A 27,400-nucleotide genomic window follows, 5' to 3' on the forward strand; every position below is an offset into this window, starting at 1 on the left:
GAATGACGAAGAAAATACATTCCATGCAGAGTTTAATTGCATTCACATTATTAATACATTACACATGCTTAGTAAATACTCCATAGATTCACATGGGACAATGAAATTAGACATGCACCGTACAATTGCATGTGAATATATAGTTGTATAAGATACCCGATTCACAAATGACATGTCTATATGATTTTATGAAATCTAACACATATTTATAGTTTTACGTAACATAAATTCTAATGTACTCAACACTAACATACTGATATGATACGTAACGCATTCATATGAAATCTAACACGTCAATGTATTCATATGTTAATATACATTTACTAAACGAATTCAATATGAATTTTAGCTTTTTATTCAACCATCTTTTAAAATTAGTTATGAAACAATATATCAATTTGAGAGTACTATAGCATACTTGTCGGGATAGTATAATTAATTTAACAAAAAATGATTGTTGTACACATGAAACCAGCATGTAGGTATAATTATATAAAACGTGGGAAATCCAATCATCCATTCTCCCATATCTATAATTAAACTAAAAAAAATCACTTTTGTTTAATTGTATAATACCCCTTATAAATTTTTATCATCATCTTTTATATCTCATTCATGCACAATTAATTTTAATAAATATTAATATATAAATGAGGACAATTACAAAAAAAATACTACACTCACAATCATTCTTAACCCTATCCTATAATTTGCAAATCCTCCTTACAGATTTTGAAGGAATAACCTAAGAATACTCTACATACAGCTTTCCTTTCTAAGGCTTGAAAACAACTACACCCAACAATAAAACTAACACATCCAATAGTCTAACACACACCAAGATTAAAAACTAACACGCCCAACACTCTTGACAAATTTCCAGCATCAACCTTGAAACAAAAGATTACATCCGAAACTCAAACGACAACCTTTTTATCTCTTCCAATGCTTTCTTCAAATATTTAACTCTGTTATTCATATTGTTTTTATTAAAAAGAACCTTATTGTCACACTCCGACCAAAGACGGCGGAATTTGGGTGCAACGGATTGCCCATGAACACAAGACATTATTAAAGTGACAATATTTAAACAACTCATTAATTTCATTCAATCACAAAGTAATACATCTTGTTCATACATAACAATATCAAATATAAGAATTTAATTGTTCATTCTTTTAATAACTTAGACGGTCTCAAATAAGATAGCATCTTCAAACTCCAATCAACCAATAACCAAAACTGTAACAATGCATAAAATAATATTTGTCAACACGTATGTTGGTGAGCAATTTTATAGTTTTGATTATATATATAATATCAGACTATAAATAAAAGCATCAATTGCGGTATATAAATCATAAGTAAATGAGGATCGTTTCTAATCGGTAGCAACCGACATACTCGGATAATGATGCCATATTCTACTTGCACAAGGCTAAGTAGTTAGAGGTGCGTATGATCATACTTATTTTGTTCCACAACAACATAATAATAAAACACTCGTGTAGGTAAAGCATATGAAATATATAACACACAATAGAGCAAGTATTCTAAGTATCATATATACACCCCAGAGTTTGTGGTTTGAGGATAGAGTATTATAAATCATTTTACTAAAATTTTGAAGCGGGATTATATAATTGGGTATTATAAATCTAAAATTTCGATTCGATAATCAATACTAAAATTTTTCTTGACTAATTTTATATTAGTATCTTATCATTCTACACCATAGTTATAGTCAACTAATATAAACATACAATGTAGCTTATTTATTTAAGCATACAATACTGTTAGAACACATCAATGTTGATATGAAGCGTAACCTTGAAGATGTATCCAACATTGACGACTCATTTGCTCTATCGTCAACTTAATAAGCGAAGATTCACCCAAAGGATGTGTTTGATGCAACTTGGATTAACAAACTGTTAATTCCAAAAACGGAGACGTATAAGTTTTTTTATCGTTACAAACAGTTTCCTTTTTTATTAACCTTTTTCACTGTTTGCTCATATTATGTTTGTTTTACAATTTATTTTGGGATTGTGTTTTTCTTTATATCAGAATTCTGACTTTATGAAGATTGTTTTTTATTGATGAAATGGCATCAGGCCTGGCTCCGAAAAAGCAAAAAAAAAAAAAAACTGGGCCAAAGGCGATATTTTTTTTTTTGCCTTAATTAAAAAGGAGTATTTTGTTAGTTTAAACAATTAAATTTTTATATAGGTTTACTTGGTTATAATTTGGGTTGTGTAAACAATTTTTGTATAAAAATAGGATTAAAAATGTCTTAAATGAGACTTTAACCTATAACCTTTTGGTTGAGAGTAATACTCCTTTGCCACTAGACCAAACTAGTGGTCATGTAATTAAGTTTAAACATTAAATATACATATTGTTTTTAATAAAAATAAATATAATTTTTTTTTTAAAAAAAAAATTCGAGCCTAACGGGGTGTCGGGCCTGTGGCCGTCGACCACCCAGCCACCCTTTGAATTTTTAAAATATAATAGCATCAACTTTTTGCACTTACTAAAATAGTTATAAATACTATTAGAAAGCACCACATATTTATACACGAAAAAAACATATAGTAAAATTATTTTATTATAACCCGATTATGAAATTTTAACATCATATTTCTATACGGTTCTAAATTAATTAAATACGTGTATGGTATGCAACACTAAACTTCTAATTACTATTAAAAACAAATAATATTTTACTGTTAAGTAAAATAAAACCTTTAATTACGAATAAAAACAAATAAATTGTGTTGTTACTATAAAAAAAAACTTCTAATTACTATTAAAAAAGAATTGTTTTAGTTAAATATAATTATAAACTTCTAATTACTCGTATCAAATAAAACCATCTAATTTTTGGGATTTAGATGTCACAAAATTTTTATGCATACACATTTATGGATTTTGAATAATAATGAAAAGTTATTCAAATATATATTAAATTTTAAACTTTCGATTTCTTAAATTTTGGATTAGTATATGCACATACTATAATTATTTTCAGATTTTTTTTGAACGGTGACTTTCATTTTTGTGTTAGGTCATTGCACTCTCTAATTTGAAGAGCCACCTTGCCCCGCTTCTCTCAAAATATGTTGTCTTAACTGGTTCAAGATGACTTCAGAGTTTCGTTTGAATGTTCCCCCGGGAAACCATAACACCATATGTCACTTAACAGTTGTTGTGCCATCATAAGAGCAGAATTCTCTAACGTAACCCATGATGAGACGAAAACCCGAGTGGGCTCGGGATCCAAACAGACAACCTCGCAAGGCTACCTCAAATTCTTCATTGCCAATATCCACCCAAAGTAACCCAAGTAAGAATCGAACTTGAGTCTTCACTTAAGAACCCAAACCATCTTATCATTAGGTCACATGTGATGGATTATATATTCCAATTTAGATCCATGAACACAGGATATTTATAATTAAAAACGATTTACATATTATTAGTTACAATTTCAATTTTAAGATCACCTAAATACTATATACATTATATTCAACTAAACAAACTCAATTATAAGTTTACGTATTTTTTCTTTATTTTAACTCATGACATGAATAATTTGTATTATATATTATATATGCTCGATAATATAATATTTTACCTATCTTATGATCAATGTATTAGTAAAAAAATTATATTATGTAACAGTAATGTATGTTTCTACTCTTTATATTTAATGCCCAAATTTTCTTATCATGAGTTTTTATTATTGATATTTCGAATTATAAAATAAAATTTGTTAAACCCGTGTTATACACTGGTAGCTAATCTATATTAATTAATAAATAAATGTTTTCTTACGCCACATGTCCTTTTTTTAGCCCATCACTCCTCTCAAATTCTCACCTCCCACTACATTCCTTTTACAAACCCCGTAAGGAAACATCTATTTATAGATGGTATATTTTGGATTTGAAATTGAAACCAATTATTATAATTGTTGATTATTGATAGATGTATTAGTGAAATAAACTGTAAAAGTAATTAAAATAGGTTATAAATTTACATATGTGTTACATATTAAATATAGTTGTTAATTGTCATATGTAATTAGTAGGAGCATAACTTAAATAGTTTATTATTATTATTATTATTATTATTATTATTATATGGCATAGAATATGGTAGTAGCAGGTAGCGTAACTTGAACTCATTTTTTATTAAGTGCAAAAATGTATATAGCTAAAGATATGGTATCTAACTTCACCTATTTAAATATATACTTTTATGCAAACAATTATCACAGAGTATTTTTATTATCAACATAAATGATTAAAATCACTCTTAAATCAATAAATGCATAAATATAACTGAATGCGTTTTGTCTCACCTACTATCGTGTCCCACCTCTTCACTTAAAAAAACGAAACCTTCTTTGTAAACATTTTGACCAGACCCCTTTATCCCCCCCCCCCCCCCAATTCTTTTCAATTTTCAACTATAACTTTTTTTTGAACGGTGACTTTCATTTTGATGATCAAGGATCGTCACAACCTCCAAATTGGAGGAACCGACACCCCACTCAGGCCAAGACTATGTTGTCTTAACCGGGTCCACGCTTGGCATCCGAGTTTGGCTTGGCGCTCCCCGAGAAAATTTCAGACCACTTGCCATTTGACAGATGTTGTACCAACAACAAAGGGGGAGACCCTCTGCTCAATACACCTTAATAGAAAACTCGGGCGTCGCTCGGATTCGAACCCGTGACCTCAAAGGAGGGACGTGAACTAACCTTCATTGCAACTGGCCACTGGGGGAAACCCACTGGTTAATTTTCAACTATAACTATAACTTCTATTATATTCCAACAAAAAAATAATTATAATAATAACATGCTCAAAATCTTATAAACTCATTTTTATATAATTTTACTATCCTATGTTTTTTTATTAGAACTGGTCACATAAAAAACAAATGTTTAAATGTTATAAGTTTTGGACAATCATCTAACAATGGTAATTTTCATTGTCGGACATGTGGCGTTACATGTTCATGTACATCAAATTTTGATAAATACATTTCAGGAAAAGTACATGTGAATATGACCAAAATATTTGACGATCGCTATTATCCAAAACCTATAATTGTTTCATGTTATTTGAGATATTTTGTTGCTTTAAAAAAGTAAAGCTACTTTCTATATTTAAGGTAATTTTTTTTATGTTTTAAGTACTTTTCAGTTTTTGTGAATTAGCATTGTTTTTAAACTTGGTATTTGGTGTTTTGCTTATATATATATATATATATATATATATATATATATGGGAGTGATATTTTGAGAACTTGATGAGTTGTAAGAACTTTAAGAACTCAATTTTGGACCACACATTTAATTAAACGAGTTTGAATGTGTGGCTGAGATTAAATTTGATTAAAAAATGAATCAGGAGAGAAAATAAGTATTTTTGATAATTACACAAGTTTAAATGTTAGTTACACATATGTAATAAGTCGATTCGGTGTGTAAAAAATTACGGTAATTTGTTGTACATTACCTACACTTACGTATTACACATGTGTAAAAAAAATTCAAAAAAAAATTTGTTACGTTGAGTTCTTTCGAGTTCTTAAAGCTCATCAGTTCTCAAAAGAAATCAATCATATATATATATATATATATATATATATATATTTGAATGTTAAACACAAATATTAATTTATATTACTTTATAATAGACAGAATTACAAATTTTGTCCTTTAAAAAAAGCCAAATTACGGTTCGTGTCCTTTTCTAAGTTTCCTTGCAGGCGGTGTACTTTAAACTTTTTTTTCCTACAAGTTTTGTCCTTTACTCTAACTGGGTTAGAAAAACTCAGTTAAATCCCATCACCTGAGGCGCATGTGAGGGTAGTTTTGTCTTTTCGTCTTACATAATAAAAAAAATATAAAACCCTTTCTCTCTCTTCTATCAAACTCTACTCTCTCTCCCTGCTTCTCTTTCTTTCTTAATCACCCACCACCACCACCAACTCACCACCACCAGCAACCACTACCGGAATCAAGATCTGGAAGGCGTAAACCCTCTAGCGAAAAAGAAAGCCAAAGCAATTAACCAAGGAATCGGATCACCGAAAACCGAAAACGCAGCTGCGAAAGTTAGGGTTTTGGTGAGAACACACGCACCGAGTCCCATTAACGCCACGGCACCAAGCGGAAGCGGCTGAGTAATGATTCCAACGATAGTCGCAAGGAATATTGATAATAATTGTCACGCGTTTTTCGATACACCTGCAGGTACAGGAACAAACCATAAAATAACACCAGTGGCAATTGAAGCAATTAGAGGCTTAATCGCAGTTCCTTGCCACGGTGCCGGCGCCGGATCCGGTTTGGCCGGAATTACAGCGGATGATGCTTTTACGGTGAAATTAGGGTTTCGGTTAAGTGATTTGAGTTTGAGTAATGGTAATTGAGAGGTTAAATTCGAACATGATCGGAGATGGTGTTGACCGTTGGATCTATGATTTAACGGGTGAGATTGATTTGAGAATAAACGAGTTGACCGGAACCCTAGGTTGACGTTGACGGAGGTGGTTAAAGCTACTGACGCCATCGTTGGATTAAAACGATGGCGTTTTGCGGCGGAATACGGGATCTTGATTCCGGTAGTGGTTGCTGGTGGTGGTGAGTTGGTGGTGGTGGTGGGTGATTAAGAAAGAAAGAGAAGCAGGGAGAGAGAGTAGAGTTTGATAGAAGAGAGAGAAAGGGTTTTATATTTTTTTATTATGAAAGACGAAAAGACAAAACTACCCTCACATGCGCCTCACGTGATGAGATTTAACTGAGTTTTTCTAACCCAGTTAGCGTAAAGGACAAAACTTGTAGGAAAAAAAAGTTTAAAGTACACCGCCTGCAAGGAAACTTAGAAAAGGACACGAACCGTAATTTGGCTTTTTTTAAAGGACAAAATTTGTAATTCTGTCTTTATAATATAATATATTTATTTAAACTTTGTATATTGTTTATTTAAGTATTTGTACGGGTTGTATCGATTGTTTAAACACTATTCTTCTTAGAAAAATTAAATCCCTATATCAATTTAATATTGTTATTATATGATTTATTAGTAACAATCGTGTGCTATTAGCAAGAAAATTTACTTAAATAAATTTTAAACACTATATACAAGGAAAATATTTAGAGACTTATGTCACACTTTCTAGATTAAAACTAGAGATGGAGTCAATCTTTTAATATTCAACAAAGAGAGTAACTAAAAATAGGGGTGTGTGTGGTGTTGTTAGGTGCGGTCGTTGGTTAAACCGAAACGAAAACCAAAACTTCGGTTGTTGTAGTATATGAAACGTTCTGTTTTGGTTTTTTGGTTTTCGTTTTGGTTTCGGTTCAGTTTCGATTTTTTCGGTTTTTGTCCTTTGATTTTGAAAATTTTAGGTCAGAAGAAAGTTTTCATAAATAATTAATTTAGGTATAAATAATTTTGTTATGTAAAATAATAGACTATTAAACATTTTACCAAAAAAATTTGAGTTACATGTTTATTAAATTCTTATAAATTATTTCATATAAAATATAAAAAACAAATATTTAGGAATCCAGTTCGGTTCGGGTTTTTCGGTTTTTATTATATGCAAAACCAAAACCGAACCATTAGTTCAATTTTTACAAAAAATAAAACCAAACCGACGGTTTTTGTTTCGGTTCGGTTTTTTCGGTTTGAGTTTTTCAGTTTTTCGGTTCCGGTTTGGTTTTTTGGGTTTCTTGCACACCCCTAACTACAAATGGTATATATGAATAAATTTAGAGATTATTGAAAATTTACCATCTAATTTTCTTTTTGTTTTTTATTTTACTGAAAGTTTATTTTATTCAACTCTAATTTTCCATCTAATTTCTTTTTCTTTTTTATTTACCATCTAATACATATTCATATTCATTCATCTAATACCAAATTAATATAAGTATTCCATATTGTTTTGTTCTTTTGTTAATATAGTTTACCCAACCCGTGTATACACGGGTATTTAACCTAGTAACTACTAAAATGAAATGAAAAGTTACAAATAATAAATCTGTTTTGATGATACAGATTTCGAGTTAACACATTCACTTGTCTTTTCTTTTAAATAATCTCTTGTTTAAAAGTTTCTACATTTGATTTTCTTTAATACTTACTTTTTATAAATTATCAAATTTTCTTTATCATAAACCTTGACTTTTTAAAAAATTTAAAACTAACATCATATTCATCACTTCTAGGGTTTAAAAGTGAGTTTCCTACAAAGGTTTAACAAAGAATAATTGACTTATTAGTCTGTCTCTTAGATTTTACAAAACCGCATTCAAACTTTAGTTATTATTTTGAAAATATACAAAAACGTATAATGTTTTAATTATGTTTACTGTTATAAACTCTTATGTTTACTGATCGAGTGGCCCGACTCGTGAATACGGTACAAGGTAGCAAGCCATGTTCTAATTCTCACGTTTATTTTACGCCTTTTCCTAGACTGTTACGTTTCCTTTGATGTAATTGCAAGCCTATTTAAAAGGCTACATATAGTGTTTTTTATTGAAGGAAAGAAAAGTTGTTGCAAAATTTATGCATTTAAAATCCAGCGTATATCATAATTCATAAACACATTACCAAGATTTAAAGATTAATCCAAGAATGAATACACATGTTGTCAACAATCAACATATATAGCTATGTGTGGGAATATAGTGGGATAAAGTAAATACTTTACCACATTTAATTTATTTATATTAAAATTCAGCATAATATTAATATTCTAATTAACCGACTATAATCGTCAATGGTCTGGTGCTAAGGTGATAAGAGAGAGGCTTAATGTTTTATATGACTCATGTTCGATTCATGTCCCTTATCATTTAATTTCCGCGGCATAAGGTGATAATGTGAGACTAGGTGTGTGTGTGTATGTGATGTCCACTAGTTAAATCATTTAACTGAATGTGTTTTGTCTCACCTACTATCGTGACTTTAGGGGAATGTTTACGGACGTTGGTCTTAGCACTACAACAAAAAGGGCTTTTTAGTACGCACAAAAGCGTCCTAAAATGCTATTTTATGGACATTTCATTTAATAGGACCAACGAGAAAAACGTTTCATGTAAAGGGGTCGTAATAAGTCTCGAAACTCAAAAAGCGTCTTAATATCCCAAATAAGATTATGAAACCAATTTTATGGCCGCATTATATATCCATTAACAACCCAAAAAGTGTCTCAATAAAAACATATTATGACACTTTTACTATGTTTTGACATGTGCTTACCTAATTGTAAACTTTTGATACACATACAAGCGTCCTTAAAAATTAATTTATAGGACCCTGATGATGAAACATTATAGTACCAAGAAAATGGTCCTAATATCCCAAACAAGATTATGAAACTATATTTTATGGTCGCATAATATATCTATGAACGACTTAAACGTCCTAAAAAAACTTATTATGACACTTTTACAATGTTATAACGTTTAGGACAAAACTTAGAAGTCCTAACAAATCATATTATACATCCATTTTCTAAACGTCTACACACACAATTTTACTATACGGTTATGGACATCTAAATATTGAAGAAATAAAACTTCATTATAACAAAAAAACAAAACATAAATAAGTTATAGCATTATCCCACATAAACTCTTGTAACATTAACAAGTAAAATTAAAAGCAATAAAAGAAACCAGCACCAAAGAATCCCGAGTCATCATGCGTACGTCCTCAATCCTCACGGACTAACTACAAATAAACCATCCATGTATAAGCATTAAGTTCCATGTTATTAAAATTATTCGTTTCACAAGTTTAACAAATACATACCGAGATGAATGGACAAGGCCATGTGATGGATGCACCAATACAATCTTGAATTGTGGAAAATAACTCATATGGTCTCACCAACTTTTCATCTATTTTTATTGGAACTTGAACATTTACCTCACACCATTTTGGTCAAATCTCTGTACCACCAACTAGCTCATTTGGGTCCAAGTTCTTCACCCATCCTCTAATTTTTTTCATATTATAAAAAAATAATATGAAAAAAAGCATCAATAGACATTCTTTAATATGAAAACAGGTATCAATAAATTGTAATAATCCTATTATTAAAAAACACACTTTTTTCCAAATTGCAATAAAACTATAATTTTGACCCGTTCACAAATTAAAGAAATGCTATATTTGACTTGTTCATTAAATATAATGAGGGTGACCCATCCTATCCATAAATTGTAATAATCCTATTATTAAAAAACACACTTTTTCCAATCATAAGTATTAATTTTAAAGATACATATCTTAATTTTTCAACACAGTTACATTAACAAAGTACTACATGAGATGAAAAGTAAAAAAAGTAATAATATTTCGTCCATCAGCTACATAATGGATTACTGCATATTGTTAAACCTTTTTCCATTCATACAACTCACCATTAAAAGTGAACAAACATCAGAAGATGGTAATATAATACCTTGGTGACTACTAAGATAAGCATGTAAGGCATTAGAAATGTTGACGACGTCGTTTCCGCAACAACATATTCCTGTTGTACTGCATAATGAAACATGTTCTATTAAAGCACTTTAATTATATTTATTCATATGGAGTTAAATATATATAAAAAGATTTAAGAATGAACAAAAAATTTAAGTAAGTCAACTGAAACATAACCACACCCGTGTTGACTGGTTTTAAACCAAACTTTGACCACTCCATTTTGCCACCTCTAGTTTTCAAATGTTGCGGTATTATTAAGATATTAAGTAAACTTATATGGGTTTTGAGTCACCCATGGTTGCATTTGTTCCAATTATGTAAGTCCAGCTTCAAACATGCTACCATTACCTCCGAAAACACTAAGATCAAATCCAGGGAACCGTGAAACACAAAGATGCGCTTCATATGTGGTCCTTCGACCGAGCTAGATTCCCCTGCAGCAGGTGTAGTAGTATTTGCTCTACAGGGACCCCATGCTATGCCTCCGTACCTATAAATAACATATATAAATTAAACACGACAACAATCTTTTACATCTTATTAATACCATATAATAACAATTAACAATTAACAATTAACAATAGTGTCTTTGAAATCATACTGATTCATTCACTTACAAAAACCATAGCAGTCATTATAATAATTAGCCTCTTCAGCATTGCGTAACACTTTCAACCGATGCATTGCTTGATAATTGCTCTTCAGTATTGGAGGGGAAAAATTTTATATAATTGAATTAAAGGTTTTGCCTCTAATTCAACAATTCAGAAAACTGGATGTTATTGAAATGACAAAACACCTACAAGCGAACAGCACACCTTCCATGAAATCAATCAGCTTGCAAATATCTTTAATCAACTTGACTACCTTCAAATGGTTTTAACCTAAATCGTATGTAACTATTAGTTTTAGATGAAAATTTAACATTAATTTGAACTCTCACATCAGATTTGTGTCTGAATGGTATCATAATATCAAATTAACATAAAAAATAAACAATTATAGAGTTCATTCATCTCAAAAGCACAACAAAACACAATATGGTTATCATGAAGCAAACATACTGAATTACAAAGAAAAGTAAGCATAGAAATAACATCTCAACTATATGAATGAACGTCTCATTTAAAACAGCGGTTAACAAACATATCATGTAATGTTTTTATCTTAGGAAGACCAAAACAATTGAATATTTCCATACAATTTAAAAACCGAATCCAACATATAATATATAGCTCGTCAATTCAAAAATAAACAAAACATAGCTCGTCAATTCAAAATACCAGATTAAAGGTAGATGCGATAGATAACATATATACACAAGTAACCAAATACATATGAATAAAAAAGATGTCCAATAGATGTAAGAAACGATTACATATACGGAAGATGGCAAGATATGATGCCTTGAAGATCGATTGATGTTGACAATGGTGTTGGACTGCCGTAGAGAAAGAATGGAACAGATTAGCCAATTAAGGTTCTGATGTTGTCGATGGGCTAGAGGAGTTAGAATGAGAAACAGTTATTAATGTGCACGACTACAAAACTTGAAATTTGAAGCGGTGCCAATTAGTATAAACTCGCTGCATAGTAATATTCTACATATTAATAAAATATTAAAACCGCTTCAATATTACGTCCAAAATGATATAAACGTTGTAAACCATTCAAAACAATAAAATATATATTTATAAAAGCACGAACCGCTTCTATGTAATTCCTCAAATCCATATTGTCCATTATTTCCACTCAAGCTCTCATTAAAACATTATTTCTTTAGTCTCTCAATAATAGTGATATACATATATATATATATATATATCGGGAATGAACAGTGGTAAATCTTTGTATTATAATAACACCACAATGATTAAGCGTTTTATAAAGGTTAAAGTGATAAGACCATAGTGTAAAATGTCCTATTAAGTTATGTTCTTATATGACATCGACTAGAAAGAGTCCTATAACACCGAACATTTATGACTTAACTACAAATGTCCTATTAACTTATGTTATAATAAGACCTTCAGTGATCAAGTGTCATATTACATTACTACATAATGAGACACAAACAACTACATGTCTTATGTGTTACTTTATTAGGATTTAGATTTTAAGAGTCTTATTAAGTTATATGATAATACGACTCAAAAGAATCATCTATCCTATTAAATAACTTTTTAGGACAGCGATTATGTGGCGTACATTGTAAAAGGACCCCAAATGTTCATTTGTCCTATTAAATAAATTTTAGGACCCTATTTTACAAGCGTCCCACACAAAATGTCCTAAAAAGACATTTTTGTTGTAGTGTAGGCAGTGTTGCAAAAATCTCGATTAATCCTCAATTAGTCGCTAATCTCTACCTCGCCGACTTGTCGTCGATTAATCCACCTTTGTCCAAAATCAGTCAACATTGAAGGTTTTATACATAAAATTTGGAATATATATATGTATATTTGAAAGTTTATATATAAATTTGAATCCGACTAATCCTACCCCACAGCTCGACCAGCGCCTGACGATTTCTACAACATTGACTTTAGGTGAGGGTTTTAGCCAGTAGCTCATATGAGGATTCGTTGCTAGTTAAAAAAATTATAAGGGGGTGTTTGAGATTCCTTATGTTACCTTCTTACAACTTTTCAATAAGTTAATAAGTTACAAAAGTATAACTTATTAACATTTCTCTATCATATTAAAAACAATCCCAAACACATTAGTCATTTTTAAAAAGTTAATAAGTCCTACAAATTAGTAAAAATAAGTAATCTCAAACACCCCCTAATTACATGGGAATAGTGGGATAAAGTAAATACATTTCAATGGCAGGGTAGAACTACTTTGCCGGTGTCTGCAATAAAAACAAAAGGACTATTTTGACTGACTTTGCATTTTATAATTTTTTTATAATCAAATATAATCATATCTTTTTCCTTTTAAATTATCTCTAGTTTATAAGTTACTTAATTTTATTTCACTATACATTATATTAGTAGATATATGACCTAATCTTCGAGCGATCCTCTAAGAAATGTTGAATCCAACCCCATGAAAATTAGTAAATATATATGACCTAATCTTCGAGCACTTTTGACTTTCAAAATTTAAGATTTTTTGATCAGTGGTGGCATCATGATAGCTCGGCAAACTGGTAAAGTTGTTTAGTGTGCAGGGAAAACAACCGAAGAGAGATCTGATTATGGTATGATACTATAGAATATGTAATAGGGTTGAGTTGTAAATTGTAATAACTAAGAGCATTCTCAGCCTATTCCTTATATTTGTGTGAGAGGGTTTTGTAAATTATGTGGTATGGTTATGAGTGATTGTGAGTAGATGAGAGAGAAAATGTTATATGAGAAAGTTAAATTTGAGGTTTCCCTGTTTATACCGTATAATATTTTAATATTTTCTAAAAGTGATTGTGAGTGAAAGAGATAGAAAAAATAATGATAAAGGTACAAAAAGAATTATTTAATTAAACAGGAGAGAGAAAATACAGTATTTTTTAGTGTATTTATATGATATATATGGATATATGGTATGGAATGGGTTGGGAATGCTCTAAGAGCATTCTCATCCCATTCCCCGTCCCTATCTCTATAATTAACTATACTAAAAAACACTACATTTCTCTCTCCTGTTTAATTAAATAATATTTTTTATACATTTATCATTACAATTTTTTTTCTCCTCTACTCACAACCAATCCAACAAATATTAAAAAATAAATAGGGGCAAACAATGTTTCCCAAATGTTTCCCCAAATTTACAAAAAGTCACTACATTTCTCTCCACCCTATAATTTACAATCACAATCACTCAAAACCCTACCCCATCATTTACAAACTTCCCACACATAATTATAGGGGATAGGATGGGATGTGAATGCTCTAATAACACTTGGGTTATATGTGTGTTTTTAACCCAACGTCATTTTTATTTAAGTAAGCCCAAGTATCAATTTTGTTATTTTATTTTTTAACCCACATCATTTTATTTAAGTATGATACTATATAATTTGTTATTGATTTTTTTTTCTCTATAACCTAAGTAATTGGTACTCTACTTAGATTGTTGGTTGTGGGGCGCTAACCTAGCCGCTAGCCACCGGCTCGCTGCCAATATCAGGTGACACTTTAAGCGACATGTCAAGCGCCAACTTCTGTTTCATTGAGCAACACTAGCTAAAGAAAGTTAAGGACAATTCTAATTGTTTCTAGTGATATTGTGTTATTAACACTCTAATTGTTTGTTACAATGGCACTTAAAATGGCACTGCTTGTTCTATGTGCGACACTAGCCTCTTTTGCTACTATTGTAACGACATTTTTTTGTAGCAACGGCACTTCCAAAATTTCTTCAATGACTATTAACGCTGCTGATTATGAAGGGCTACTACCTCACTTTCCCAATTAGAAAACCGTATCAAGTCATTCATGAATCATGTTCTTTAACAACTACCTGAAATCCCATGAGCTAATCCAAAATCACCTACTCGATTGACAATCATAGCTTTTATAGCTGCTTTATCTGCCTGAAGTCGTGTAAACCATAAATGAATTAACAAATATTAAGCAGGACATACTCCCTCCCATCCCAGTAATAATTGACAAGAGTTATCTCCAGTCATTAACATTGGCATAAAACAGTTGGAATGTATAAATAACACATAAATCGAGGGCTATGCGGATCCTTGGACATATATGAAATGTGTTCTTTTAATGACGACACCATGTGGGACTCGACTCTTAAGGGTCCACACAAACCTATGATAACCACTCTTGATGGTGTGACACCCGGTGAAGATCCCGGAACATTCACTGAAAGAGACAAAAACACTAATTCAAAGGGATCGTTGTGCCTATGGGGTGCTCGCCATGACTAACATTAACATGTTTAAAGAATAATGTTAGCTGCATTTATAACAAAATTAGTATTTGTGATGAAATGAGGAAGTCATACTTTATTATTGGAGATAATTAAATTCCAAGTTCGTTAAAACAACTCAATTTCCTCAACGTATTAATTTGAAAAAAGAAAATTGGTTTTAAATAATCTTAACTATGTCTAAATTGGTAAAGAATAGTCCAAATTTCACATTTGGCTGGTAATGATCCCAACTAAATGTGTATTTTTGCCCTAATGGCCCATCGCGTTTGGCTGGTGACGATCCCAACTAAATGTGTATTTTTTGTTAAACCAATAAAAGAAGTCGAAATATCCTCGTAAAAAAATCACTTATGTTATATTAATTTGGTTGAATTTGGTCTATGTTTTCCACGTGAACATCAAGTTAATTAGGTGAGCTCCATAATGTTAGATTATGAATTCTTCAGGGTTGCAAGGAATTTAGACAAATATCAAAGATGACGTAGGCTGAAAGTTAATCGGAAGCATAGTCCTACACTAAAGTTATATGGCAAAGTAAAAGTAACCATAGGAGGTATTGATCGATCGGGGACTTGACAATTTATTGACGAGTGTAGGGGTGGTGTGAGTGGTCATCCCACCCCACTCCACCCATAACGGTCTCTCTCCTTCACTAATTATGATAATTACTTTAGTTATATAAAGTTAGCACTATCTACACTACTTATGACATATTTATAACCTAATTGATTAATTGAAATAATCGATCAGTTGAAACTAGGGAATTGAGCTAATCGATCAATTGAAGTTTTTCGAGTTGAATTGATTGATTAACCGGAGCTTGTTTTTTTGGTTGGAAACAATAGATTAGTTGTATGGTTGGTTATAGCCCATAAGTGAATCACACAGCTTAGTAAATTGTGGGGGTTCTAAAGCTGTTTTAAACAGAACCATAAGCAAAAAAACAAAAAATTTTAAAACTGCGCATCCGGGGAATCGAACCCCGGTCAGTACCGTGGGAGGGTACTATGATACCACTACACTAGATGCGCTTCTGCTTTATGTTGTGTTCTATTTATGTTTTAACTAACAGATGAAAAAATAAGTAACCATAACTATCTTTCAAGGATGACACGTTTTGATGTCTGTGTTATGTTTCATCATTTTGAGTTTCAATTTTCTCACTTAGATATTTTAAACATTTAGACCGGACACAAACCAAACCGAAACCAGAATTTTAATAAGGAGGTTGTTTCTTGGTTCTGGTCTCGGACTCTTGGGTTCATTTGGTTATTCGATTAAGTTTCCTAGGTTATATAATGGACTTATATTAGTTTGGTTTTCTCGCTTTAGCAGAATCGGACTTCTTAAAACCATATAACTAATTAATTCAGTTCAGTTTTTAGTAGTTTGGTACAGTTTAATTTTTGATTTAATCATTTGTAACTGAATATAGAGGGGAGAAGACAAACGACGAATCCTGTTACATGTGAAGAGAAGACAAACGATGAATCCTGTTAGATCAGTAGAAAACATTACTATAGAGGGGAGAAGGGGTAGAGGACGACCTAAATTGACTTGGGATGAAAGGATTAAGCAGGATTTGATAGACCTAAACCTCTCCGAGGACATGGTTGAGGATAGGAATTCTTGGAGAAGTAGAATTAAAGTTAAGGATTTTTAGGGAGAAAAGAATACCTTAGGGCCTCTATTTACCTTATTTTAAGCACACACCATAATAATATTCTCTCTACATAAATAGTATTAATATTATTATTATTGTTATTACTATTATTGCCATCATCATTACTACTACTACTACTGCTACTACTGCTATTACTGCTACTACTGCTACTGCTACTACTACTACTACTACTACTACTGCTACTACTACTGTTGAACTCTGATCTCCTTTGTATTGCTTCATACATATGTATTTTAGAGCTGAGGGTCTCTCTGGAAGCCACCTCTCTATCCATGTGGATAGAGGTATGGTGTGCCTACATCTCACACTCCCCAAAGCCTACTTATAGCTATACTATTGGTGGGACTTCACTGGGTATGATTGATTGATTGATTTGGAAATGAATATTGAACTCTATACAAACTTTTTAACCTTCAATCTTCAATGGGACGCAAGATTGATATTAACATTGATCCAATGGTAAGTTTAATTTACCGGGAACCATCTACATTTTGTGTTAGTGTATAAACTAAAAAATAACTATAAATTATTTAAGTCTGAGATTCTTCAATACTTAAAGATCAACTCTTAGTATAAGCTTTTGAGGAAAATATTTATAAGAGTTAATTACACGGATTTGCTTCCTAAGATATATTCATAATGCACGTTTGCTCTCCAGTTTTATATTATTAGAAGTGTGATCCAAACATTTGTTACGGGTAACATTGGTGCTCCTAACGTCAATGAAAATCCTACTTTCTAGTAGCATTAAGGTAACATGAAAACCGTTAAGTAATTATATATAGAGAAACTTGATCACTATTCTGTGTAGTTTTCCCAGTCTCGTGAAGGGTTAAAGTGCATAAATATAAATTAAGAGGACTGCATGTGCAATTCTTGTATTCTTGCTAGGTATAAATTGGCATATGAAACTCAAATTATAATCTCTCATCTCATGCAACTCTATCTAGGGTTCGATCTTGTTCCAGGTACTTTTTAATATTTATGTGTTAAACTTGTTTCCTATATAAATCAATATTAGAATATTATATTCTATGATCCTCACACATATTTGTTTCATTGTTTGTCATTTTTATTTGTTCATATATAGATCCATATTCAAAGTTTGATCAATTAAAACATGTTCAAGCAATCTTCAGTCGAAAAAATGTCGCATTCGCAACCGAATATCCCTCCACTCATCAAAGAATATTCAGAAAAGATGAAGATCCCTTTAGATACAATTAGCACGCTTCAAGTTATGGAAGTATTGGATAGAAAACCATTATTCCCTATAATTATTGTTCTAGGTGAAGCAACCGCCGGAACCAGTGTTACGAGCACATTGCTCGGCCTTAATTTGCCTTCCGGTTTAGCTTTTCCTATAATTTTGAAGTTTGTTTATGACTCTGATCTTGCTTCTCGAAAGATTTTGTTCGAATATATGTTTGAGGATAGTTTTTATAAGAAGTATGTGAAACTCGTTTGGCGAATAAGATTTCAAAGTTAATGAAACGAGTACCAGAAGACAAAAGATGGCGTACAGAGATCACTTTAACTTTTACTCAACCACAAGTATTCGATCTCATGGTTGTTCTTTTGCCCGAAATCCATACTCACCAGAATGAGGATGAAGAAAAAAAGGAGATTGAGCTTATTCAAAGTAAGATTAATGGTCCTTAATTATTTTATTTAATTTGTAAATATTCAAAGGGTAATTATTTATGAATACTGCGTGTAGGGTATATCGAATTCGAAAGTCATACTGGATGTTACGATCGCTTGTTTCTAAACATCTTGTCATGTCCATCAAACTTCAACTCGTGCCTATCGAGGAAGGTTCTTAAAAGACTCGACTATATTGGTACACACTGTATTACAGTTTTCACGAAAGTGGATTTATCTGATGAATACTTGATTTCACTATTGACTTCCAAGAAAATCGTAACACCATCGCCTTTTGGTTATTTCATTGTTGATAATACTACTGATGATGATTGTATTTTGTTATCTAAGGTGGATAAGGAGTATGTTGGCTTTGATGTCATTTCTAAAAATATTGTTGCTGCTATGCTCTCAATACTTTATAAGCCTGGGTATCCAATTCTTGAAAGAATTGAATCTGATCTAAAAGAGTCTGTCCTAATGTTAAATCGGCGTCAAAAGACGTTTGGTTCGGTAAAGGATGCTATACCGGATGTCATGTTAATTGTTAGCATGGCATACTCATCCGTCATGAAACTATTTATACACGGAGATTATACCAACTATCAAAAGGATAAATCTATGCATGCAGCTTCCAATGTGGCATTGCGATTTGAAAAACTTAAAACCGATCTTCATGATCTAAAACATGATAACCGAAAGCCATTTTTGCAGTACGAAGTTGAAGTTTTGAAAACAACAAGTCAGTACAACCTATTATATTTACTTTCTTCTAGCGTCCTCAAATCGCTTCTCCATAGACAATTTTCAGAGGCGTCTAGTATTATCGACGAGTTTGTATTTAGTATCATGGAGTACATAGAGAGGGTGGTGGTTAAAGTCCTCCTAAACCATGAAATATACTCTTGGCAACTCCATCCATTTATGATACAGATCGGTAGAGTGTTGGTTGGAGGTATGAGAAAGAGTTATAAAAAAAAGTTAACGGAGATGCTAGACATGGAAAAGGAGTTCGTCTATACAAGCAGCGGTGAATTCACTAGAAAACTGAAAGAAATGGAGTCAGTCAAACTCGATCTCGATGTTGGAGAAGAGTTCATAGATATTGAAGGTTTTGGAAACAACATTAGTGTTGAGCATTTGAAAGGTTATCCTAAGTTCCAAATAAAAGTAGCTTTCGAACAGAAAAAAGAAAACGTCGTATACTGGGAGATTGTGGTCAACAGATTTGTCGACTATTGCTATTTAAATCTCCAAAATTTAATCAAGGAGATGATGACCGTTGGGAATCGGGAGGTGATCATTAGAGAACATCTCATGACAAGAATGAAAGATGAGACGAAGTTACCAGATCATGTATCGCCTGTGGTGGCTTTCAACAAACTCAACATGGAAAGCAGGATTGAGTATCTGAAAAAGATAAAGAAAGACATTGAAAGGTGGCAGGTAAGCTCTGATGTTTTTCGTGATCGTTATATGTTTGATCGTGGTTTGTGAGGAACTTTCGTCACTAAATTTGACTTTTCTTATGTTTTGTTACTGTGATTCTTTTTTGTTTGTCAAATACTATTAATGCAGTTATCTAATCACTTTTTTGAAAGTTAACTCATGGTTGAGTGGATGTGGTAAGGGAGAGAGTCGGGTTAGGCAACGAGTCGTATGGGTTCCGGTCAAAGCGGGTCTTATCTTAATTGTGTTTACATCAAGTGGATATAAAAACTTGTTTTTTAATTTTCTGATAGTGATGAAGTATATCTAAGAAGCATAAACGAACAATATGAATGCCTAACGATGGGCGTATACAATGATTTAAAAGGATAGAATGACAGATATAACAGGGGAAAAGAAGTACATTTAGTAACGGATTTGAAAAGATAGCAGTCGATAAAAGATAAAGAGAGGTGGGTGCGTCTTAACACAAGCCATATATTATACAAGATAAAAAAGATGGATGAAACGAATCGAAAACATGCACGCGCATTAAAGCAAATATCACATACAAAACCTTTTCACATTACTCATTTAGAGTTCGAAAGAAAGAAAAAAAATAACAAGAGGATCATAGCATCATCTACATCAGCAATCTCGAATCAAAGATTATATAAACCACAATAATCTGAGTGAAAAAAAAAACTAAATATGCAATGATTTATTTGTCTAGCTGCTGAAAATCAATATCCCAAGCTGATGCCAGCTGTAACAAGAGCTGATCTGGCGCCATGCCTTCCCAGTCATCAGGAGGCTCAATAGTTGAAGCAGCCTCATTCAGATTCACCAAAATCTCTCTTTTTAATTCCATTGGGATTCCCACATTGTCTGTTCCATTCTCTACTATCATATCCAGCAACTGAACAAAGAATAAAAGTAGAAATCGAAGTCAAATATAATGAATCTGACTTTTAACTATTCAATGTCACATGATCACTTTCAAACCGTGAGAGTGCTTCGCAGAAGGAGAACTTATTGGTCAAGGGGTTGGTCAAGGGGTCATTATAAAGTTTTCTTCTTTATGGACTATAACTAGCAGTCCAACTCGTGTTTTTCTTTATGGTTAATATCATATAAAAACTAACATACTTTCTTATTTTTCATGAAAAAAGTTCTTCAACCTAATTTTAGTATGTTAAGGTTCTTAGACTTGTAAAAACTACACGAAAAAGTCACTAAACTAGCTCCAAACTATTCTAAACTCTAAAAAAATAATGTGCTTTTGATTTTTTTGATAATGACCTGTTAACTTCTAAATTGGTAAAAAAAATAACATAAAAAAGGACGGTTCTTTTTGGAAAAACATTGAATGACACTTTATCAAGTTGGCCAATTTAGGAGTTAGCAAGTTTTTTTCTTATTTACAAGCATTGCATTTTAGACAGGTTTAGGGACTTTAATATACAAAATTAGTTTAGTGACATTTACATGTATGTAATTTTAATAAAAACAATGGCTGGTTAACTCTTACATCAGTCAAAAGAAGTCACTTAAACAAATTGACGGTTTTGTTTTAAATCACAAGTGCAACTTTAGACAATTTTAGAGACTTTAATACCCAAAAAATAGTTTAGTGACTTTTACTTGTATTTTTTAAAACAGTGACGTGTTAACTCTTAAATTGGTAGTATTTTCTTCTTTTTCTTTCCAAAAGTATTGAATTTCACTTTATCAAATTGACCAATTTAAGAGTTAAAACAAGCCACTTTTTTTAAAAGAAAACATCACAAGTACTTGCATTTATGATACGTTAAAGGATTTTAATATATAAATATTAGTTTAGCGACTTTTGCATGCGTTTTTTCAGAAGTTAAGGGACTTTGGTATCAAACCTTTTTATTAAAAAACATATATGTATGTGCGTACATATGAATACATGAATATAAATTTATGCATGTTATAACAAATTTAATAACACATACCTGTTGAAGCCAAGACAAGCAGATATCAAACACGTTTTGGTCCGGAAGAAACTGTGCAACAGCATGCAAAACTTCGGTCCCGACTTCACTAGACAGCTGATCAATAACCGGGCCCGTTCGGTCCATCAACTTCACAAGCAACAAATCATCACCGGTAGACAAAACTTCAGCAAAAGCCGTATCCGTGTCACCCACATGAACCGCATCCATTGCATTACTCCAAGCGGTCCAAACCGGGTCCCGGTCCTGCACATTCTCATCTCCCATTGCCTCAGCAGTCATTTCAGGAACCGCCACTCAGGCAGTTCGGGCAGGCCCGTTATCTTCACCCGCCGCCCCCCTGATCGCTTCCAACGTGGCTTCATCTTTTGAAGCTTGCCAAACACTTCGAGCCGATGGTCCTTCCCCAAACCTAGCAGGCCCGGCCCCAGGCCCAACCCCTTTATCCCCCCAACCTCTCCTAACGGGCTCGGTTTCGGGTTCTGATTTGGGTGACCGGCCATCCATACCTCTTCTTAAACCCATTTGCGGGTTTCTGTTATATGAATGATAGTCCCAGTTTTCGGGCCCGTCTGATCTCCATGAAGATGCTCTCCCCCTCATGGATGACCCCATGTAAGACATCGGGTCATCGTTTCTACCTAATTTCGTGTTGGGGTAGTCGGAGAACCCATTGTATTTTCCTAATGGTCTACCGGGTTCCTCAAAACCCATCTTGTAGTTACCTCCTCTTCGATTGTTTGCTGATAGTGACAGGTCACGGGCCATGTCTTCAACAACACGTTCAAGACCCTGCACTCGGTTCTCTAAAGTCATCATGCCATCATGAGATCCACCCATGAAATCCTACAATATAAATAAATAAATATTTAGATTAAAACATGTAGATTAGAGGTGGCGAGAAGTTCATTTATTTAATAAAGGTACAAACATGAACAAATAAAAATTGTTCATTTAATTAAAAGAACAAACATGAACAAAGTCTCGTTCGTTGATTTATATTTATGAATGTCCGTTCATTTAACTTAGTATACGACTATACGTATGTTTGTTTGCATTCAGTAATGTCCGTATGTCTACTGTTTACGTTTGTTGAAGTCCATTAGATTAAGTTAGTTAATTTGTATTTATGTTTTTTACGATTTAAGTGACGAGTCAAAACAGGTCAGGTTAGCCCAAAACACTTTTTCCATCTGATTTTTGTTTTTTAGTTTTTTACAAACATTAGGCATTTAGTGTGGCATATATGATCACAAATATCATATTAATTTTATAATAAATGTTCTTTTAGTAGAAGGGTTTAAAAGATTTTATATATAAAATACGATTTGGGCAACTGTCAGTTTGGCCGACTTGATGAGCTTTTTCTTTCACTAGTTTTTATTCAACTTGAGGTGGCAATTTCAACCAGGGGTGTAAACGAACCGAGCCAGAGCTCGACTCATTTTGACTTACAAAAAGCTCAAACTCGGCCCGTGAGTTTTTTTCAAGCTCAGGCTCAGCTCGGTTCGTTTAATACTTATTAATATACATTTTTGTTATTATTAAAAAACTTCAGATAAAAATTATGCAAATATTAGCTTGCGCTCAATAAGTCAAGCTTGAGCTCGGGCTCGGGTTCTACACTTATCAAGCCAACTTGAGCTCGATAAATGAAGCTCGAACTCGGGCTCGCTTTTAAAACAACTTATTTTATGGCCCGAGCTCGTTTAAGCTCAGCTCAATTCAAACTTTAAATGAGCCAATCTCAAGTAGCTCATGAGCCGGCTTGGCTCGTGTACATTCTGAATTTTAACTCATTTGCATATGAAGTGGGTCAACTTAGGCAGTGTTTTACCCATTCATAAGTAAACAGGTCCATCTTGACACCTTTATAACATGTAAATACACGAAATATTTCTAAGCAACGTAACCATTGTACCTGTAACATGTTCATGAGATGTGCCTGTTGTCTCTCCAACTGTAATAACTGCCTTTGAATCGCCAACCAATTTCTTTTGTTACTTCTAAACCCTTCCCTTTGACTTGACTCATTCACATCTTCAATCTCCCGCCTTTTAGAAGGCCCACCGATTCCCCGGTCAACTTTTTGGTACCCCTCTTTTGACTGTGACCCGACATCTGTCTCATTCAGCCCCGACTCGTCTCCATTCTGCTCATTAGAAGACTTCACAAACCTTCGCGGGACAACCACTTCAACTTCACCCGATACCCGTTTTTCAAGTCTTTGAAAAAACTCGGGGTTCAATTCTTTATCACATAAAGCCGGTGCTTTCTTTTTCAATATTCCAACCGCCTTCTCGGGTATGTTGTCACCCTCGGGTTCATCATTCTTCGGTGGGCCCTCGGGTTTTCTTTCACCCGATTTAGCTGGTTCAGAAGCTTCACCTTCTAAAAATTTGGTTAAAATGAGTCAGTCAAACAGAGCACAGGTCAAAACTCAAAACGTGTGCTTTATGTACGTGTTATAACGGGTTAGGTCTGGTTGACCCCAAAACAGCATTTGGCCATACATTATAATGTATTTTAAAAAAACATATATCAAAACAATTTTAGAGGCCACCCAAGTATCAATTTGATTTCGTGTATGTCAATCATGGCCAAAAAAAAAACTTGTCTCGTGATTTTGGGGTGTGGATGAAACCAAAAAAACCGAACCCAAACAAAACCCAACGATTTGGTTTTATGTTTTCGTTTACGATGAATTTTCATTTAGATTTTGGTTTTGTATGTCATTAAAACTGAAATAACCGAACTCAACCGAGAGATTTTCGTGTTTCATTTTGAATGTTAAAGTAATTTATAAGAATTTTAAATAGCATAAAGATTTAGGCCCCAACTGATTTTAGGGCCGATTTTTTTTTTGCCAAAAGATTTGAAGCCCAAATGGTAAAATCGAACCCATTCCAAACTGATACTTGGGGTTTATGAGGTCGTTTAATTTAACTTTTTTATACAGCTATTTAAGATGTAGTTTGCATTATATATACACTTTTGAAACGCTAAAGTTTCAACCCGTTTGGCTCGTTTCCTTTAGCTTATGTGTTTCACTCACTTGACCCATTAGATATATAATATAACCTCAAATCAACAAAGAGGATAATATTATTTTGTGCTCACCGTTACCTTGAGCTTTTTGATCTTCAGAACCGCCTGCAAGACGTTGCCAATGCTGCAGAGCCTCATTTATACTATCTCTTGCAGGTTTTATCTGTAAAAATTAAAACATAAAACTTTACTTTTGTATTGTTGAAGTTGAACCTTAAAAAAGGATTTGCATTTCAATACTAACCTTATCAAAGCGACAATCCTCGCGGGCGGTTATTGTGGGACCCGTTTTCCCTGTAATCAAGTTAGTTGAATGCAAAGCTAAGGCGGTTAATGCATCAGCAGCTGCCTTTCGAGCTGCCCAGTCAGAATTGGTCAAACAGTCATGAATACTTTGAAGCAGTGGCTCCAAACCTTATGGAGAAATAGCACCAACCTATGACAAAGAATCTAATTTGAAATGACTAGTGGATGAAAAGTGCTAATACTAGGACGGTAAACTAACCGAATGTTCGGTAGAAAGTTCATTCATGTTCACTCGCTTAATAAACGAACGAACATGAACAAGTAACTCTGGTCCGTAAACCAGATGAACGTACATGAACGTGTAAAAATGCGTTCGTTTGTCCGTTTATGTTCGTTAATGTTTGTTTGTTTGTGTTGTTTATTAATAATTTTAATGTTTTCAAATGACTTTTGTAACCTTATCATATAGATTTAAGCAAAAGAATTAACTATAAGACAAAAATAAACATGAGTATTATGTGAGTAATTTATATGTAAGAAACACATAAACACTGACCATTCTCGGTTAGCCAAATCAAATAAAACTAAAACATTGTTTGTGTTCATTTAAGTTCGCTCGTTTGTGTTCGCGAACCATTCACCAACAAGTTCATTTTCTTAATGTACGAAAGGTAACAAAAAAATTTCTTTTCGGTGAGGTGTTCGTGAACCGTTCGTTTGTCGAATAAAACCTTAATGAACGAACATGCACAAGACCGTGCTTGGTTCGGTTACAAATTACATCCCTACACAATATGATCTAAAAGGGCATCAAATGATACACAAATTTATAAAACCTGTCACAAACATAATAAACATAATATTACATTGTTATACGGTTATGCCCAAATCATCACAAACCTGAGAAAGACTAGACACCACTTGCAAAAGCGCAGCTTTCGCCAAAAAATTCGAATTATTCAAATACTAGCAAATCCTCCCACACATCTTCTGAAACGCGAAAACCGGAGGATCCAACGCCATCTCCACCATCCTCGCCAAGCACATTGCACCGCCCGCCTGGACACCTTTACTCTGATCATTCAACGCCTCAAACAACGGCTTCACAAACACCGAAACCACCGCCCCAACATTCTCCCCCTCCCCTCTCAAATACAGCCCCGAGAGCTCCCCAATCGCCTCCCGGCACGCGTCCTCACACCCGAATCCGAATCCTTCAGCCTTTTGACAATGTGGGTCACGATTTTAACGAAATGGGGTGCGGCAGCGTCGGTGTGGGCGGCGGAGAGGGTGTAGAGTAAGCGGATTGATTCTTTCTTGGCTGTGGGTTTGTTCGGGTCGGAGGAGGCGTCGAATAAGGGGTTTAGGAGGATGGTGAGGGTGTCTGGGGTTAGGGTTTGGATGGTTTTTTCGAGGTCTTCGATGGCGATTTGGTGGGTGTCACGGTCTGAGAGCTTGGAGAGTGAGTTCAAGATTCGGTTTTTGAGTTCGATGTGGGATGAAAGAGAAGAGGGTTTTGATGGGTTTGGTGGTGTGGTTGATGGGTGTTTTCTAGATTTCAATTTGGTTGTAGCCATTGTTGTTGTGATTCAAGATTTTGACGGCCAGTTTGGTGAATAAGAAGAAGAAGAAGATCTTGGAAATGGGATTGAAACCCAAAGACTGGATTATTATTATTATTTTAATATAATTGCCAAATATATTTTATATATACAATGAATATTTAAGATGTAGATTTAGGATATTTGAAAAGAAAATTCATTTGGCTTGAGTGTAGATAGATATTAATTAACTTGTAAGTTGTAATATGACTAAATTCAGTTGAGGGGAGGGGTGGTGGATGTGATGAAATTTCTCATCGCACATCCCATCCAATCAAATGGTGTCACATTATTCACCTTAAATTCGTCAGATGTGATGGTTTTTTATTAGGG

The 27,400-nt window shown here is 33.1% G+C and overlaps 1 protein-coding gene, 1 non-coding gene and 1 pseudogene across 3 annotated transcripts; 1 reads left to right on the forward strand and 2 right to left on the reverse strand.

The window, feature by feature from the left end:
• Positions 1-16,394: 16,394 nt before the first annotated feature.
• Positions 16,395-16,465, reverse strand: TRNAG-CCC (transfer RNA glycine (anticodon CCC)). Its single transcript has one exon. It is a non-coding gene; the product is annotated as a tRNA-Gly (tRNA).
• A 2,141-nt stretch (positions 16,466-18,606) lies between these two features.
• LOC143616601 (dynamin-related protein 4C-like) lies at positions 18,607-20,259 on the forward strand. Its single transcript, XM_077089394.1, has 2 exons — positions 18,607-18,760; positions 18,839-20,259. Exons 1-2 carry the CDS (start codon positions 18,607-18,609, stop codon positions 20,257-20,259), a joined length of 1,575 nt encoding a protein of 524 aa, XP_076945509.1.
• Positions 20,260-20,752: 493 nt separating this feature from the next.
• Positions 20,753-27,147, reverse strand: LOC143616595 (microtubule-associated protein TORTIFOLIA1-like; annotated as a pseudogene). Its single transcript, XR_013150684.1, has 6 exons — positions 26,367-27,147; positions 25,465-25,656; positions 25,299-25,383; positions 24,094-24,563; positions 22,173-23,018; positions 20,753-21,109 (listed from the first exon to the last, which is right to left on the reverse strand). The product of XR_013150684.1 is annotated as a microtubule-associated protein TORTIFOLIA1-like (transcript).
• Positions 27,148-27,400: the final 253 nt, after the last annotated feature.

Source organism: Bidens hawaiensis, unplaced genomic scaffold (genome assembly GCF_021521415.1).
Source record: "Bidens hawaiensis isolate Kalapana, Puna unplaced genomic scaffold, B.hawaiensis_p1.1 tig00048311_1, whole genome shotgun sequence".
In the NCBI taxonomy this organism is placed as follows: domain Eukaryota; kingdom Viridiplantae; phylum Streptophyta; class Magnoliopsida; order Asterales; family Asteraceae; genus Bidens; species Bidens hawaiensis.

Bases quoted from the DNA above. Each gene is read 5' to 3' on its own strand.
- LOC143616601 (XM_077089394.1), top strand. From the start codon at position 18,607: ATGAAACGAGTACCAGAAGACAAAAGATGGCGTACAGAGATCACTTTA. The intron at 18,761-18,838 runs GTAAGATTAATG...TACTGCGTGTAG, and splicing joins GGAGATTGAGCTTATTCAAA to GGTATATCGAATTCGAAAGT.